General features: G+C 42.8%; 1 protein-coding gene and 1 long non-coding RNA gene across 5 annotated transcripts; one reads left to right on the top strand and one right to left on the bottom strand.

Annotated features, from left to right (window-relative positions):
- Positions 1–795: 795 nt before the first annotated feature.
- Positions 796–11,708, top strand: pex6 (peroxisomal biogenesis factor 6). 4 transcript variants are annotated; one of them, XM_077023351.1, is made up of 18 exons: positions 796–2,044; positions 2,141–2,310; positions 2,409–2,492; positions 2,651–2,759; positions 3,482–3,612; positions 3,778–3,889; positions 5,323–5,525; positions 5,721–5,907; positions 6,038–6,114; positions 6,448–6,580; positions 6,904–7,109; positions 7,378–7,439; positions 7,531–7,639; positions 7,897–8,013; positions 8,128–8,205; positions 8,284–8,423; positions 8,787–8,936; positions 11,669–11,708. In XM_077023351.1, exons 1-17 carry the CDS (start codon positions 830–832, stop codon positions 8,921–8,923), a joined length of 3,270 nt encoding a protein of 1,089 aa, XP_076879466.1. In that variant the 5' UTR covers positions 796–829; the 3' UTR covers positions 8,924–8,936; positions 11,669–11,708. The 4 variants fall into 4 exon arrangements, with proteins under 4 accessions (XP_076879466.1, XP_076879468.1, XP_076879467.1 ...); XM_077023353.1 differs by lacking the exon at positions 11,669–11,708 and adding an exon at positions 10,417–10,840; XM_077023352.1 differs by lacking the exon at positions 11,669–11,708 and adding an exon at positions 9,525–10,377.
- Positions 9,697–12,393, bottom strand: LOC143527952 (uncharacterized). Its single transcript, XR_013134316.1, has 3 exons — positions 12,293–12,393; positions 10,950–11,109; positions 9,697–10,556 (listed from the first exon to the last, which is right to left on the bottom strand). It is a non-coding gene; the product is annotated as an uncharacterized LOC143527952 (long non-coding RNA).
- Between the last annotated feature and the right edge of the window lie 2,944 nt (positions 12,394–15,337).

Below are 15,337 nucleotides of genomic sequence, written 5' to 3'. Positions count from 1 at the left end.
ATTAACAAAAAATAAGAAGTTACATAACTTTAAAAAATCCACATATTCAGAAATAGTGCGAATCATTTATTTTTAAAACCATAAGAGACAAATTGTGATTCTGAAATAAAACAAAACAGACCCTTGCTGCTCACGTATACAGTTTTGTAACCTAGTGACATGTGATGGCATGTCTAAATCTTTAGTAACTTTCATCACTGGTGTTTTCTTCTGCCTTCAGGATGAGTGGTGACAGTATTATTTGTGTAGTGGACGATTCTTACCACAGCCTCAACACATACTGGTGTTATGCTAACTCTAACACTAACACACTGACATACTAGTGTTATGGTTACAGATGTTACAAGCATCAACATTTATGAGACAAGATTAAGAGTGTGACTGAGCATCTGTATCACTGCTGGACTGAGAATGGTCTTCAAAAACAGAATGACATATGGGAACATACAGGACAATACATCATAGTCCCATAACATACGGCACAATGCATCATACTCCCATAATATGTTTAATGTTCTAATGAAGCAGATGGGTATAATTAGTGTATAATAAAATGTATATAATGTATCTCCAGGGCTGCGGTGCTTAATATTTCTGCTGGTATTTGCTGACTCTCTAAATATTTCTAGCAGTGTGTTTGTGTCTTTTCCTCCTGCGTCGTTGTCTTCAATCCGTTTCCGTCATTTTGTTTGCGATGAGCACGTTCATTTACGTTCATTTTTGTGTATGGTCTTGATATGTGCTCTTCGTTGTCGGATGTATTGGTGTATCCTGGGGTTTCTTGGGGTTGAGAGGGACGGCTAGTAAAGCGCATGCGCAAACCTTCAACATGGCGGTACGCACGAGAGTGTTCTTACTTGAACAATTTCCAGCGCATTTAAACCCTTTACACGTAGCTGTCAACAAGTTGCAGTTCACTCGGATCTTCTCAGATTGCAGTGAAATCACATACGCGTTGCTATTGTCCTGTGTGGGAACCAAGACGCCTACAAAAGCGGGCGCTTTGGTTTGTGCACACGTCGCCAACGAGGAGGAGATCGCCGGGTGTGCAGCGGGTGTAAACACTGACACACTCGGGCTGTACGTGAGCAACACGTTCCTGCGATACTACGATGTCCAGGAAGATACAGGAGGAACCGCACGTCTCCTGCAGCCTCTGCCGCTGAGCAAGATTGTCATCGGCGCACGCACAAAACAGAGTTTTAAATGGGCATCCTCGGATCACTTCTCCAGTGTTCTGCTTATACTGGCGTCGTGTCATAGGCGGACGCTGTTGGCGAGGCAAGGCGACATGCTGCTGCTGCCGTATCACCCTCTGCTTGGTGACGACACCGCACAGGTGTATCAGTACCTGTCCGATTTAGTCGTATTGGAGTGTACACCTGTCACCCAGGGAATAATTACTATAGACACTAGCGTTGTGGTCTCCGACTCCAGAGATCTTTGGCAAAGCCATGGTGCGCAGGAGTGTGCCATTAACAGATCTTCAAATATGTCATTGTTCGTCTCAGATTTTGCCCACTATGCAAACAGCCTCAGTTCCAGCAATTCCTTGTTCAACAATAAACTACTGGCCAACTCTGGATTCACAGGATTTCTTCAGGCACTTGAGTGCAGGCTAGATGTGAGAGTTGTTGATTTTGCCAAGCTTCACAGGCAGGTCAAATTTGGTTTGAGAGCAGGACAAGATGCTGAGGTGGACATAGACAGCACCGTGTTTGTCAGCAAGAGCTTGCTGCTGAAGCTGGGGCTGTTCAGTGGGGAATGGGTGATCTCCACCTTGGCTGCTTTTGTAGGGAAGGCTAAAAAGTCTTCAAGGACAGAACTAGCTCAAAGTCCCATTACTGCGGGACATGAAAGTACCTCCAAGGTGACATCTAAGGCCCGAGCGGATATTCGCCTTGCGAAAATCATGGTGTTAGACGTGGATAGATTTTCTGACATGGATGTCGGTGATAATGTTGGTTTCATCTCGTCTGTGCACTGGTTCAACTTGTCTAATGGAGAACCAACACCTGTTGGTGGTAAGGATATCAGAATAAAGGTGAATTATTTTTTTAAATATTCGAAGGTCTAGATGTATGGAGCAGTACGTGTGTGACTAATGAATTAACCTAAACTGTAAAACTGATGTCTGCAGAGATGGAACAAGACACCATTACAGACGGGACTAAGACTGTCTGCTAGTGCATGCTGTTCTGCTGCACCTTCATATGCCAAAGAACTACACGTTGAAGTTGTCAGATCTCCAGACTACATCTCCCATGGACCCTTTGACAACATTCTCTTTAAGCACTTTAGCACACCGAGGTTTGAAGACTTCTATTTCACTCTTTGTGCTGAATTGAGTGTATTTGTATGTAGACTGCTATGCAGCTTAAAATAAGATGTGTTCATTTGTTGTATAGACTTGTCCAACAGGGATACATATTGGGCATCCCAGCACAAGGCCATCCTGAGCTTCTGCAGATCAGCCCAGATGAAATGACAAGGTAGGTCTGTGAGTGGCAGACACGTGGAGTTGTTCTGTTTCATTTGATGGTGTTTTTTTTTTTGTATGTACTGTAGAAGCAAATTCACACATCACATGGCAGGTATAAACCACTGAAGTCATTCAGCATTCGTCTGGGCTGCTGCCTTTTCTCTGCAGGTGGCCTGTCTTGTATTTCAAAGTGAAGCAGGTGAGAGAGTTTAGTGAGGAGGAGGAGGATGAGGTGGCGTCATATCTGGCGGACACGGACCACACCTCTTTATATCTGGTGAGTGTGAGAGACACTGAAGAACTGAATTATATGCTGCGGGGTAGTTCAGGAGTTCAGCACTCAAGGGGGCACAGTTTGAACTGTTTGAGCAATAATGTGATGAGGGATACATACAAACAAATGTAAAGAAAGCTCAATACCCATATGTGTTTGAAATTAGACAAGGTGATTAAGGTTTTGAATACTGGTGTTTAACTGGTGGTTATTGGGGGGTGCTATATAAGAATCTAACAAAGCTAATGATATTTCTGGAGCGTACTCTAAAATGTACTCTAGATGTGGGTCACCAATGAAGAAGCCTTCAATTGAGAAGTTAGAGCCAAATCGTTGTGTCTCTCAAAGATCAACCCTTTTTTTCTTAGCAATAGCACATCTTGGTAGACCATAAAAAATCACTCTGGCAGCTCACTGTTAAATTTAATAGTGCTGAATAATAATAATAATAATAATAATAATAATCTTATAATAATAAGAGCCTGGACCTTCTGATGAAGCAGCTGTGATACTGGTCGAAACTAAACATGACAACCTGAAGTGAGATTATGTTAATCTGTCTCGTAGTTCACTCAGAAGGCGTGCTATTGATAAATGACCTGTGATTTCAGAACAGTTTAACATATCCCCAACGTAAATAGGACATTCTGCACTGGGACATTTTTTCATTAATTTGTATTTATAAGTAAATTCAGTACTTATAAATAAAATGTTTTTGTTGTCAGAGAGGTTTGACGAATACCATGGCACCATGGTCAGAGGTGGGCTCATCCTTCTGGACCAGTCTGTGCCCTCCTGGGCTCTCAGTCCCCGTTGAGCAGCTCATCACTATCATTCAGCCCTACATCACCGATAGGTCAGCCTATAACCACCTCACCGATAAGTCAGCTTATAACCACTTCACAGAGTAGTTATATTCTGAGAAAATCCCAACATAAATTGTCTGCGTATACATTTATAAATGAAAAATCATTATATATGATTCCTTCTAATTCATTATTCTGCTTTGTTTGTCTGTAAGGTGTGCTCCTTTGACGCGAGGCTGTTCAGTTCTGCTCATGGGTCCCAGTGGGAGTGGAAAGGTCACGGTGGTGCGGGCCGCGTGTCAGAGGTTACACCTCCATCTGCTCAAGGTCTGCACCTTAACCATCAAAACACTGCTCACTTATTATGGTCTTGTGCAGTGGTAATGTGGCATGATGGTTGATGTGTAGATTGTTTCATGTTTCTAACTCCCCAAAATTGTATAAGGGGGTTGGGGTATTTCTCTCTGGTGTGTTTGTAGAGGTGAACTGTGGTGTTTGTGACTCTGGTGTGTTTGGACAGGTGGACTGTGGTGTTTGTGACTGGTGTGTTTGTAGAGGTGGACTGTGGTGTTTGTGACTGGTGTGTTTGTACAGGCGGTCTATGGTGTTTGTGACTCTGGTGTTTGTACAGGTGGACTGTGTTTGTGACTCTGGTGTTTGTACAGGTGGACTGTGGTTTTTGTGACTCTGGTGTGTTTGTACAGGTGGACTGTGTTTGTGACTCTGGTGTTTGTATAGGTGGACTGTGGTTTTTGTGACTCTGGTGTGTTTGTACAGGTGGACTGTGGTGTTTGTGACTCTGGTGTGTTTGTACAGGCGGACCGTGGTGTTTGATTCTGGTGTTTGTACAGGTGGACTGTGTTTGTGACTCTGGTGTTTGTATAGGTGGACTGTGTTTGTGACTCTGGTGTGTTTGTACAGGCAGACTGTGGTGTTTGTGACTCTGGTGTGTTTGTACAGGTGGACTGTGTTTGTGACTCTGGTGTTTGTACAGGTGGACTGTGTTTGTGACTCTGGTGTTTGTATAGGTGGACTGTGTTTGTGACTCTGGTGTTTGTATAGGTGGACTGTGTTTGTGACTCTGGTGTTTGTACAGGTGGACTGTGTTTGTGACTCTGGTGTTTGTACAGGTGGACTGTGTTTGTGACTCTGGTGTTTGTACAGGTGGACTGTGTTTGTGACTCTGGTGTTTGTACAGGTGGACTGTGGTGTTTGTGACTCTGGTGTTTGTACAGGTGGACTGTGGTGCTTGTAACTCTGGTGTTTGTATAGGTGGACTGTGTTTGTGACTCTGGTGTTTGTACAGGTGGACTGTGTTTGTGACTCTGGTGTTTGTACAGGTGGACTGTGGTGTTTGTGACTCTGGTGTTTGTATAGGTGGACTGTGTTTGTGACTCTGGTGTTTGTACAGGTGGACTGTGGTGTTTGTGACTCTGGTGTTTGTATAGGTGGACTGTGTTTGTGACTCTGGTGTTTGTACAGGTGGACTGTGTTTGTGACTCTGGTGTTTGTATAGGTGGACTGTGTTTGTGACTCTGGTGTTTGTATAGGTGGACTGTGGTGTTTGTGACTCTGGTGTTTGTATAGGTGGACTGTGTTTGTGACTCTGGTGTTTGTATAGGTGGACTGTGTTTGTGACTCTGGTGTTTGTATAGGTGGACTGTGTTTGTGACTCTGGTGTTTGTATAGGTGGACTGTGGTGTTTGTGACTCTGGTGTTTGTATAGGTGGACTGTGTTTGTGACTCTGGTGTTTGTATAGGTGGACTGTGTGAGCCTCTGTGGAGACACTGCAGCTGCCTGTGAGTCAAAGATGGCAGCAGTTTTCCATCGAGCTGAGCAGCATCACCCTTGTGTGCTGTTACTAAGGAACCTACAGTTATTGGGCCAGCGACGGGATGGGGCTGAGATGGACTCCAGGGTTGTGTCTGCCCTGCACCAGCTCATAGCTGACATCCACTCCAGGTAAACCACCAAATATTGTGTATATAGACATAAACAGAAGCCAAATCCAAATGAACTATTTTAAATGAATGAATCATTAGTTTAAAACTTTTCACAAACAGTTAAGTAAAAACCATGTAGGAATATTGTTTCCTTTGTCTAGACATCCCCACTGCTAACTGGGTGATTTATTGATTTATTTTCTTTCCGCTGCAGGGTCATTGTGGTTGGATCTGTTACTGGCCAGCAGGTGTTGTCCTCAAATGTGGTACCAGCCTTTGTGCACCAGGTGGCAATAGAGAGTCACTCAGAGGAGCAGAGAACAGCCATCTTATCCAGCCTCAGTGTGGACCTTCCTCTTGGAAAAGATGTCAGTCTAGCCAAAATAGCTAAACAGACAGCTGTAAGGAAGCCCCGTTTACTTCACCTGTTTCAATCGCATAAGTTGATGTATGCATTTAGCCTTTTTTGCATTTAGCCTTGCCAGCGTGAGAAGTTCCTCCTCATGGTTTCGTGTCTGGTTGTGTTTGTAGGGTTTCCTCTTGGGAGATTTCTGTGCATTACTCACCAGTGCTGGAAAAGCAGCTCATCGGCGTCTGTTTATGACATAGTGAGTCGATCGGTTCCTCACCGTATCCTTAAGTCTACGATAAACAATTAAAGTTTGTTGTTAAATCCATCAGACTTCATCAGTGAAGAACTCCCAAACATTTGCCCTCAACCCAAACCATTCTCTAAAAAGCCCATCCCATGCCATAGTACTTCACAAAAACAACTTATTCACTTGGGCATTTGGCTTAATATATTTGTATCAGTGTCTGTAGAAACCAAAACAATCTGAAGGTACTGAAAGTTTAACCTTCTGAAAGTTAAGGTGCTAAGAGCCCTGCTGAAGGCAGCCATGCAGCCTGATTGGCTTTGGCCTGTTTGCTTTGCTGTGCAGTTATCCCCACGGAGCCAGTGTCCAGGAGGAGGAAGATATGTGTGTGTGTGGGGTGACCATCACAGCGTCGGACTTCACCACAGCACTGGACACCCTGCAGAAGGCACATTCCAAGGCCATCGGAGCCCCAGAGGTAGTTTTACTGCTTCATACAGTGTGAGACCTTCAGAATAAAAAGCCATGAGGTTTAATTCCTCTGCGTAGACTGTAGGTGTTCATTTAACTCTCGTCAAACTATAGTAACTATTTCAAAATTTAGTATTAAGCACTTTGAATTGCAGTTGTGCATGAGAAGTGCTATACAATCTTCTGGTAATGAACGAGTAAGTGAATGGCAATGAATTTGACTTTTTCCATCATTCGTTCATGGTCCACTGTGGCCCCATCATTTGTTCAGGGCCCACTGTGGCTCCATCAATCACCCAGGGCTTACGGTTGGCCGCTTGTGATTGGCAGATCCCATCAGTGAGGTGGCAGGACGTGGGGGGTCTGCAGCAGGTGAAGAAGGAGATCCTGGACACCATCCAGCTTCCTCTGGAGCATCCTGAGCTGCTCTCTGTGGGTCTACGTCGCTCTGGTCTGCTGCTCTACGGGCCCCCCGGCACTGGGAAAACACTGCTGGCTAAAGCTGTAGCTACAGAGTGCTCCATGACCTTCCTCAGGTGAGTAGACCACAAGGCAGTCTTCCTCCGGAGAGCAGGTGTTTCCGGACGGTGTTGTTTGCACCTGATCTGTGTTTTACAGCACCACAAATTTATCATGCTGGCTGTATTTATACAACAAACTCTTTATGAGATAAAAAAAATAAACCCTCTGGTAGCACAGGCTTGGTCAAAGATCCAGAATTAGCACAAGCTGTTTGAGATCACTGTAGTGACACCTCTGTAACTCCTCAGAGAAACTTGACTGAGATGCTTGTCTTGATTCCAGTGTGAAAGGTCCTGAGCTCATTAACATGTACGTGGGCCAGAGTGAACAGAACATCAGAGAGGGTACGAGACGCCTCTTTACTGCTGACATGAACGGTTCGGTTCCTCACCACATTTGAGCAGAATCAGGAAGTCCCTCTCATTTTTGTCTCAGTGTTTGTCAAGGCTAGGGCAGCAGCTCCATGCATCGTCTTCTTCGATGAACTGGACTCTCTGGCTCCCAACCGAGGCCACAGTGGAGACTCTGGGGGAGTAATGGACAGGTGGGGGTTCTTCAGTGAAACAGCGCACACTCCATGAATACAGCGCACACTCCATGCACACCGTCACAACATTCGTTTTTGCCACATTTTTCATAGCATCTGTTTCACAAAGCAGCTTTAGAGGAATCTCTAAGAGCTGATGGTTTTAATTTGAAGATTGTCTGCATCAGTCCCGTTACACATTGAGAAATGTAAACCAGGTGAGTTTGGACCCAGGTGAGTCTGACTGGGGTGCTGTGTCTGCTCCACCCCGGCAGGGTGGTGTCCCAGCTGTTGGCGGAGCTTGATGGTCTGCATTGTTCCGGTGATGTCTTCGTGATCGGAGCCACCAACCGCCCAGACTTACTGGACCAGTCATTGCTCAGGCCTGGCAGGTGAAGCTGCTGGACGATGTCGTCTGATGATGTCGTCTGATGTCATCTCGAGCCAGTCCATCTCCATCTTTTGCTGCTCCATGACTGGAGCTATCGTTTGTTTTTTCTCAACAGGTTTGACAAGCTGGTCCACGTTGGCATCAGTGAAGACAGAGAATCCCAGCTTCAGATTCTCAAGGCCATAGTGAGAAAGTAAGCAGTGTGTTCAACTCTGTCTTAAAACACGTGTGAATCTGCGTCGAGCGTGTGTGACCGTGGATCTGACGGCAGGATGAAGTTGGAGACCGGGCTCAGTCTCTCGGAGGTGGTGGAGCGGTGTCCTGTCCGACTCACGGGTGCGGACATGTACGCACTCTGCTCCGATGCCATGATGGCTGCTATTAAGAGGAAGATTTTGTGCATCAATGAAGGTAAAGTAGCTGATTTAATTATTGATAATTATTATTCATTATTGATCATTATGATTCATAATTGATATTCAGCATACGAGGTCCATTTAATAGGGCTGAATTACTAATGAATTCAAAGTGTTTCTGTAAGAGAAATTCTACAAAGGTTTTGGTACAATAGACAGTTTCAGTGACTGCTAGATACAGGTGAAGAGGTGAAGCACATGGGAGAAGCACACGGGTGGTGCCGTGAACACCGTCCGCACGGCTCTGACCTGCTTCACTCGCTCCTTTTCCACTCTGCAATTCTCTGACTGAAAATCTCTCCCCATTTCTCTCCATTTCTGTTTCTCTTTCTCTCTCCACCCATCCTTCCTCACCCAGGTCTGGACTCGGAGGACGGCGTGCTCACCCTGTGTGCCGAGGACTTCAGTCACGCTCTGGACGTGCTGCAGCCATCCGTGTCTGAGCAGGAGCTGCAAAAATACAAACTCATGCAGCAGAAGTTCTCCGCAAAGTAACTCCACCAGCAGTGTAAGGGTCCTCCATGCTTTCATTCTGGAGTTAGCTCCACCTCCACAGTAACATACACACTTCGCTCTTCATACTTCCCTAACGCCTTCACTGAGAGAGACAAACATGCCCAACTGCATTTTGCAGTTTTTCCACAACTTTTCCACAGTTTTCCACATGGCCACTAATGGCATAAACCCATAATGGCATAAACCCAATAACCACTTCACTGATGGAACGGAAACCCAAAAACTGAATTCTTACTAAAATGAACTTATAATTCCTTTCAAATTTTTATACTCATAATAAATACTAAATAATAATAATAATATAATAGAACTTATAATAGAAGAATAATAATAATAGTAGTAAGGATTTTTGCCTGATAATTGGCACGTGCTTACATTTTAAATTAAGTTGTAATGTAAGAAATGTGTTGCAAATTACGTAAATATTAATTTAACTTTGCTATGCAAATGTGTAATGAGAATTAACACGTGCGTGTCTGGGATTTACAGTTTCTACTTTTTAGTAGACAAATTCACTGGAACGATATATTAATACTCATGAAGAGAAAATGGTTAAATGAATGTTTTGTTTAATTTCTAGAATTACTGAAGATATTTTTCATAATTGGTGAAGATATTTTTCATTATGGTGAAGATGTCATGATTATTAACAAAGGGCAAACAGGACATCTTAAAGTCTTTGTCTTGTTTATTTGCTGAAAAATTATTTATGTAAAACCTATAAAGAAATGAGAAAATATATATTTGATTCCTTGACTGAATTTGTGTCATGCATACATGATGTTTATGGGGGAAAAGAAAAGACAATATCTACAAAAGACAACCTCCAAAATAAAAAAAAGATTGATGTCCCATATCAAAACAATCTCACTCTACTGTGAGCACATTCTTCTCTGAGCACACTCTTCTGTGTGCACTCTGTTCAGTGAGAACTCTCTTCTTTGAACACTCTTCACATCGCAGGGTCTTCTGGCTTGCTTCCCTCTAACAGTAAACGTTCCAGCAGCTGGTGCAGTATTTGTATTTACTGTAACACTGTCAAATGTGTTGTGGGATTTATGGCAGGGAGATAACGGGATAACAAAGAATATCTGTATTTGTTTTGATTAGCTCAGCGCAATCAGTCTGCTGTAGCCTTTAGCTTTTATATCACAACCCCCACTACAGTCTATCCACCACAGAGCCCTGAAATATCCACTCATTCTCCTGTTCCAACCACCCACACAATCACCTGAATTTGTAGTCATCAAAAACTGACCAGAAAACAAAGGATGAAAAACTCTTCTGTTCAACCAGGGATTTGTCACCAAAAAATAAGGTCCAGTCACACGCAGTGCCATGTCATAAACCATAACGTATATTTTTTAAAAGGAGGCACGCATAAATACCATATGCATGGTAACAGTGGGTCCAAACGTTAGTCAGGTGAGCGTCAGTCTGATCCTTCGTGCTGCTCTCTGGTTTCACAACAGACTGACACCTCCCATTACGTATGGACTTGTAGTTTGTGGAGTTCCAGAGTGACGGCTCCTCCATGGCTCCCTCCATCTCTCCTGCAGGCAGGCCAACTCCGGGCCAAACGCCAGCGTGACGTGTGTCCCGACCGCAGGGTCTGCAATGACAGGACCGTTCCTCACACGGTGTCAAACATATCTTAAAAACATACTACTGTAACAATGTTTTTTACATTGACAAATTCACCCTGATTTAGTCATTTGGCCGAATGCACAATTGCAAACTGTGAAGTGACCATGAGAAACCGTCAGTGTGAAATATATGTGGATGTTTAAGTCATCACTGGACCTGAACAGCTGACCTTTGTTAACTGGTTGACAATCAGTTAATATCTTGTGTTCAGTGCATCAGTGTGTATCTGTGGAGTGGGGGGTTGTTTTGCCACACCCAGACTTACAGATTTGTCAAGGACCTTATAAATTTGTCATTAAAAGTATGATCTTTATCAGACTCTTAGTCTGTCTATACAAGCTCTTACCTCTATATTTACCTCTTTATTTTCCGCTTATGTCGCCTTGACAACTTTGGTACGCTTCATCCTTTTCCGCTTCGTGAGTGTGACCTGAGGCCTCTTCAAACCTGCCAGGAGCACCAGCAGTCTGGGCCTGGACTTGGTGAGCCAGCTTCTGAGTAGCGTGGCCTTGGGAAACCTTTAACAGAGAAGCTCAGCTCAGCCCAACACGCTTCAGGACGGCTTCATTATTACTGTCATATTACGTTACAGTGCTCGGTGATTGTAATGTGGAGTCTAATGTGCAGCAAGGTTTTCCTTGAAATTTATATTCTGTATATACTGTTCACATACTAACTATATATATATATATATATATATATATATATATATATATATATACTGTATACATCCTGACCGTATATTCTGTATATACTGAATACATTCTGTTCAGTGCTGAGCATGGTGGAAATAATAAACCCTTCAATTGTTCAGTGTGTGCTGGTGATGCCCAGGCCAGCTGGTTGCAGAGGGATCCAGCACTTTGTAGAGGTGCTCATTGTTGTGTCCCCACAGGCATGATGGGAAACGTAGTCACAGCTGCATTGTTAGCGGCCTTGCGTTTCCTCTGTTGTTTCCTTCTTAAACTGTACATCTCCTAAGATGGCATGGGATTGGCCAGATTAAACGAGGACAATCTAATTTGCTCCTAGATTGTAAAAGTAGGCATGTATTTTTGTACGTCTGCACAAATCCAGTTGGATATCCAGCAGACGTGGAGCCCGAGTGCTGCGTCCACACAGGCGCAACAGAGGGCAGGTGGTCAGACGTCGGTGTGACCCCACCACTCGCCTCCAGCATCCTCCCAACTTCTACATCTCCACAGTGTCACAACACAACTGTTTGCATTGGGTCCTGCCCAGTTCAAGACTCTCATACCTGTATTCCCAGCGGTAATATCCTGAAACAAGGTGGGTGGGAGAGGAGCTCTCGGAACCCTGCCCTCTTTACTAACACTAATCCTTACAGATGTGTTGGCAAAGTGATGTTTTCACATATAGGATAAAACAAATGTAACGATTCCGGAGTGGGAGTAATGACTAATATTCTATGGTGAAAGTTAATAATGAATAATTTCAAACTTAAAGTCTTTCTGTAAATTACACTGAGGTTCTCAACATTTTTTTTTAGCAACTCAAAAAGCATTTTTCCAATGACTCAAATTGCATTCAGTGCTAATTTGCATCAACAATTCAACTTCTGGCCCTCATAACTGAATCTAAAACAACTGTTTATCTTATCCATCTGCACTACTGCCTTATAACTGGATAAATGAGTAAGTCCATCACATTCTATAAGATAAAGAGGAATGCAGTTCTTACCAGTTGACCCCGCACATTTGTTAGGTTACACCCTCCGTGTCCCTGCAGAAACGCTCATATGATCCTAATGCAGAACTCTCTCACTGGAAGGTTCAACCAGGACGGAACAAAACAAACCTGTGGGATAAAAGAAGGCCATGACCTCAGGGGGGGAAGGGGGTGGGGCTGGAAGATGGAGCGTCCACTCAGCATTTATCACTGCAAGTGAGAGCAGATGATCCCAGCCTCTCCACCAATCAGAGCACCCGTGCTGGATTCTATGACATCAGTTATTTCACAAATATCAAATGCTCACTGTTTTGACAAACCTTTACAAAAAAAAGGTGTCTTCAGGTTCTGCAGATCCATAACTGTCCTAATACATTTGTGTAATTGATTGAGCATATATTACTATAAATTTATAATTTTGTCATGTGTAATTCATATATCAGAATCAAATTTTAATGTCAGACCTCACTATGCAAAATAATGGACGGAATGTCCATTAAATAATATTGCTAATTTTTGGGATACTGCTTGCTGGTGTGCCATTTCCTGCCTTTAGGGGGAGCTATAACACTGCTTAATGTACTCTAGTCTAGCACGCTGAAGGGTAGTGGGGTGGAGGGGGTGTCACAACAAGTCTCCTATCTGCAGCACTCGTGGGGGTTTACTACAGGATACTGCAGAGAGGAGGATGAATGAGGAGGGGAGAGTAATAAAGGGGTGAGTGAGAGATGAAATGCTAGATGGAGAAAGGGAAAGTGAAAGGGTGAAAGAGGAGAGATGGAAGAAGGGAAAGAAAGGCAGAGAGATGGGGAGAGACAAAGAGAAAGGGAGATAGAAAGACATGAAGAGAGGAAGAGAAAAGGGTGGGAGAGAAGGGAAAGGAGAGAGGGAGAGGAGGGGAGGGAGTGAGAGAAGGAGGGAGAGAAGAGGAGGTAGAGACAGGCATGGGTGAGTCCTGGTACTGCATTGCAGTTTAACAAATGACAGAGAGGAGGAGAGCACAGGAGCTCCTCCCACAGCCCACAGCTGTTAATGTGGCATCACCGTAGCGACCCCACAGTTTTACACATAATACTGGGTGGATTTTCTGTCCCTATCAGTAGCACAAGGGCTCCAGCATAATTTACTAGCTTACGCATTTTTGCCATGGTGACCCAAACAACACAATGAGCTAAATGCTGTAAACATAAATTCAGTATTACCTAGAATGAAAAATGTTTGTCAAGTGAACCAATGTGTATTAATTTCAGATTTATGAATCAAGGGGAATTTTGTTATTTGTGATTTGGACACACAATCGTAGCTGTACATAATCTACATGCTCGTGATTTAATATTCGTCCAACGTTTTTGTAATCAGAACACCTTCTCTGTTTTGCTCCAGGTAGCCATCTGCTTCAGAGATGACTCAAAAATCCATAAACACACTCACCCAGTCACAAACACTCAGTCATTCATAAACACACTCATAAACACATTAGCCCAGTCATAAACACACTCACTCATTCATAAACGGTCATAAACAAATTCATCCAGTCATAAACACATTCACCCAGTCATAAACACAGTCACCCAGTCATAAACACAGTAATAAACACACTCACTCATTCATAAACAGACTATTAAACACATTCACCCAGTCATAAACACAAATGAGCACAAACAGTAGTGAGAGGTGCAGCGTGAAGGACTGTAACAGCAGTACTGAGTGAATATCAGCAGTACTGTAGTACAGCCTGTACTTCTATGGTTCTACCTACAGTACAGCCTGTGGTAGATCTACTTTACAGGGGTTTAGCCCATCAGATATACTTTGGTTTTCTCTGCAGACCAGTATTAGTTTACTATACATATTAATGTGCAACACATACAGTTCAGTAATTACTTGCCACAAACCCACAGTACAGGAATTGCTGTACATAAACATGCAGTTCAATCATTACTGACAAACACACAGTAAGAACTGTACACATAAACATGGTACAGCCCATGATGGTATGGCCCATAAGGTTACAATCCATGCTGATGCAACTGTTGGATTAATGCAATTTCATTTTATTTTATTTCAGCTACACAATGTTTTTCAATTTGGACCCCTTTAATAATAATCATAATTATAATTGTTGTGGTGTATTTTTTATATGGTGCTTTTCAGAGACTCTTTACAAGTAGATATTACATTTTTTTAATTAGCATAAAATAAAGCAGCTATTTATCTTAAATCACAAGAATACAGTGACATGTTTTGGACATTTGAGAAAATAAAAAACACTGCCAGTGCTTTGTAGATTAAAAATACAATTACACAAGATATTTTAGTGAACTTTACAAGTACCCTGCATTTTAAGCAACATTTGGGGACTGAACTGTTGGGTAAGAGACCTGTGTAACTGCACTGCAAACAGATAAATATGAACAGAGTGTAATTTAAATACTATAAAAGGCTTATCCAACAGTATGAGGGATAGATTACAACCTTTTTAATGTTGCAAAAGTAAATTGATTGTCATATCATTTTTACTTTTTACCCCTAAACGAACCTCTAACGATGATAAAGTGTGCCTGCACCCTTCAACAAAGTTCATTCCAGAATGTTCATTCCAGAATGCAATTACGAGGCTTGTGAGAATGTTTTAATTGGTGAGTAACACAGGTGATTAAAATGCGCTCTTGGCTTAATCAAATATCTGTCTCAAAATCCTCAGAGGATGAGACAGGCTCTGTGGTTCTAATCAGATTACTGCACCAGAGAAAAAAGACCTCTTTAATTACCACATTCAGGCAACAGTGCAGCTACACTTAAACAGTACTTTTTACTTTAAATCAGTAACAGTATCATTTCATTGCTGACCTATTTTAATTGATTTTGACAAACAAGTACCCATGAACACTTGGACTGCCAGTAGGGTTACATGTATGCATGCATGTTCTGTGATGTTCTTTGTGATGTTTCACCTTTTTAAAAAACAAATGCAGAGATCCACAATACACAACAGTTTAATTTGAATATTTGACGTTGTGTTGACAAGCCACTTTATTGTGCTTCTTGTTTACATGT

Source organism: Brachyhypopomus gauderio, chromosome 12 (assembly GCF_052324685.1).
Source record: "Brachyhypopomus gauderio isolate BG-103 chromosome 12, BGAUD_0.2, whole genome shotgun sequence".
Taxonomy (NCBI): domain Eukaryota; kingdom Metazoa; phylum Chordata; class Actinopteri; order Gymnotiformes; family Hypopomidae; genus Brachyhypopomus; species Brachyhypopomus gauderio.
Note: the sequence above shows the minus strand (reverse complement) of the source record. Positions and strands in the feature narration are given on the sequence as shown.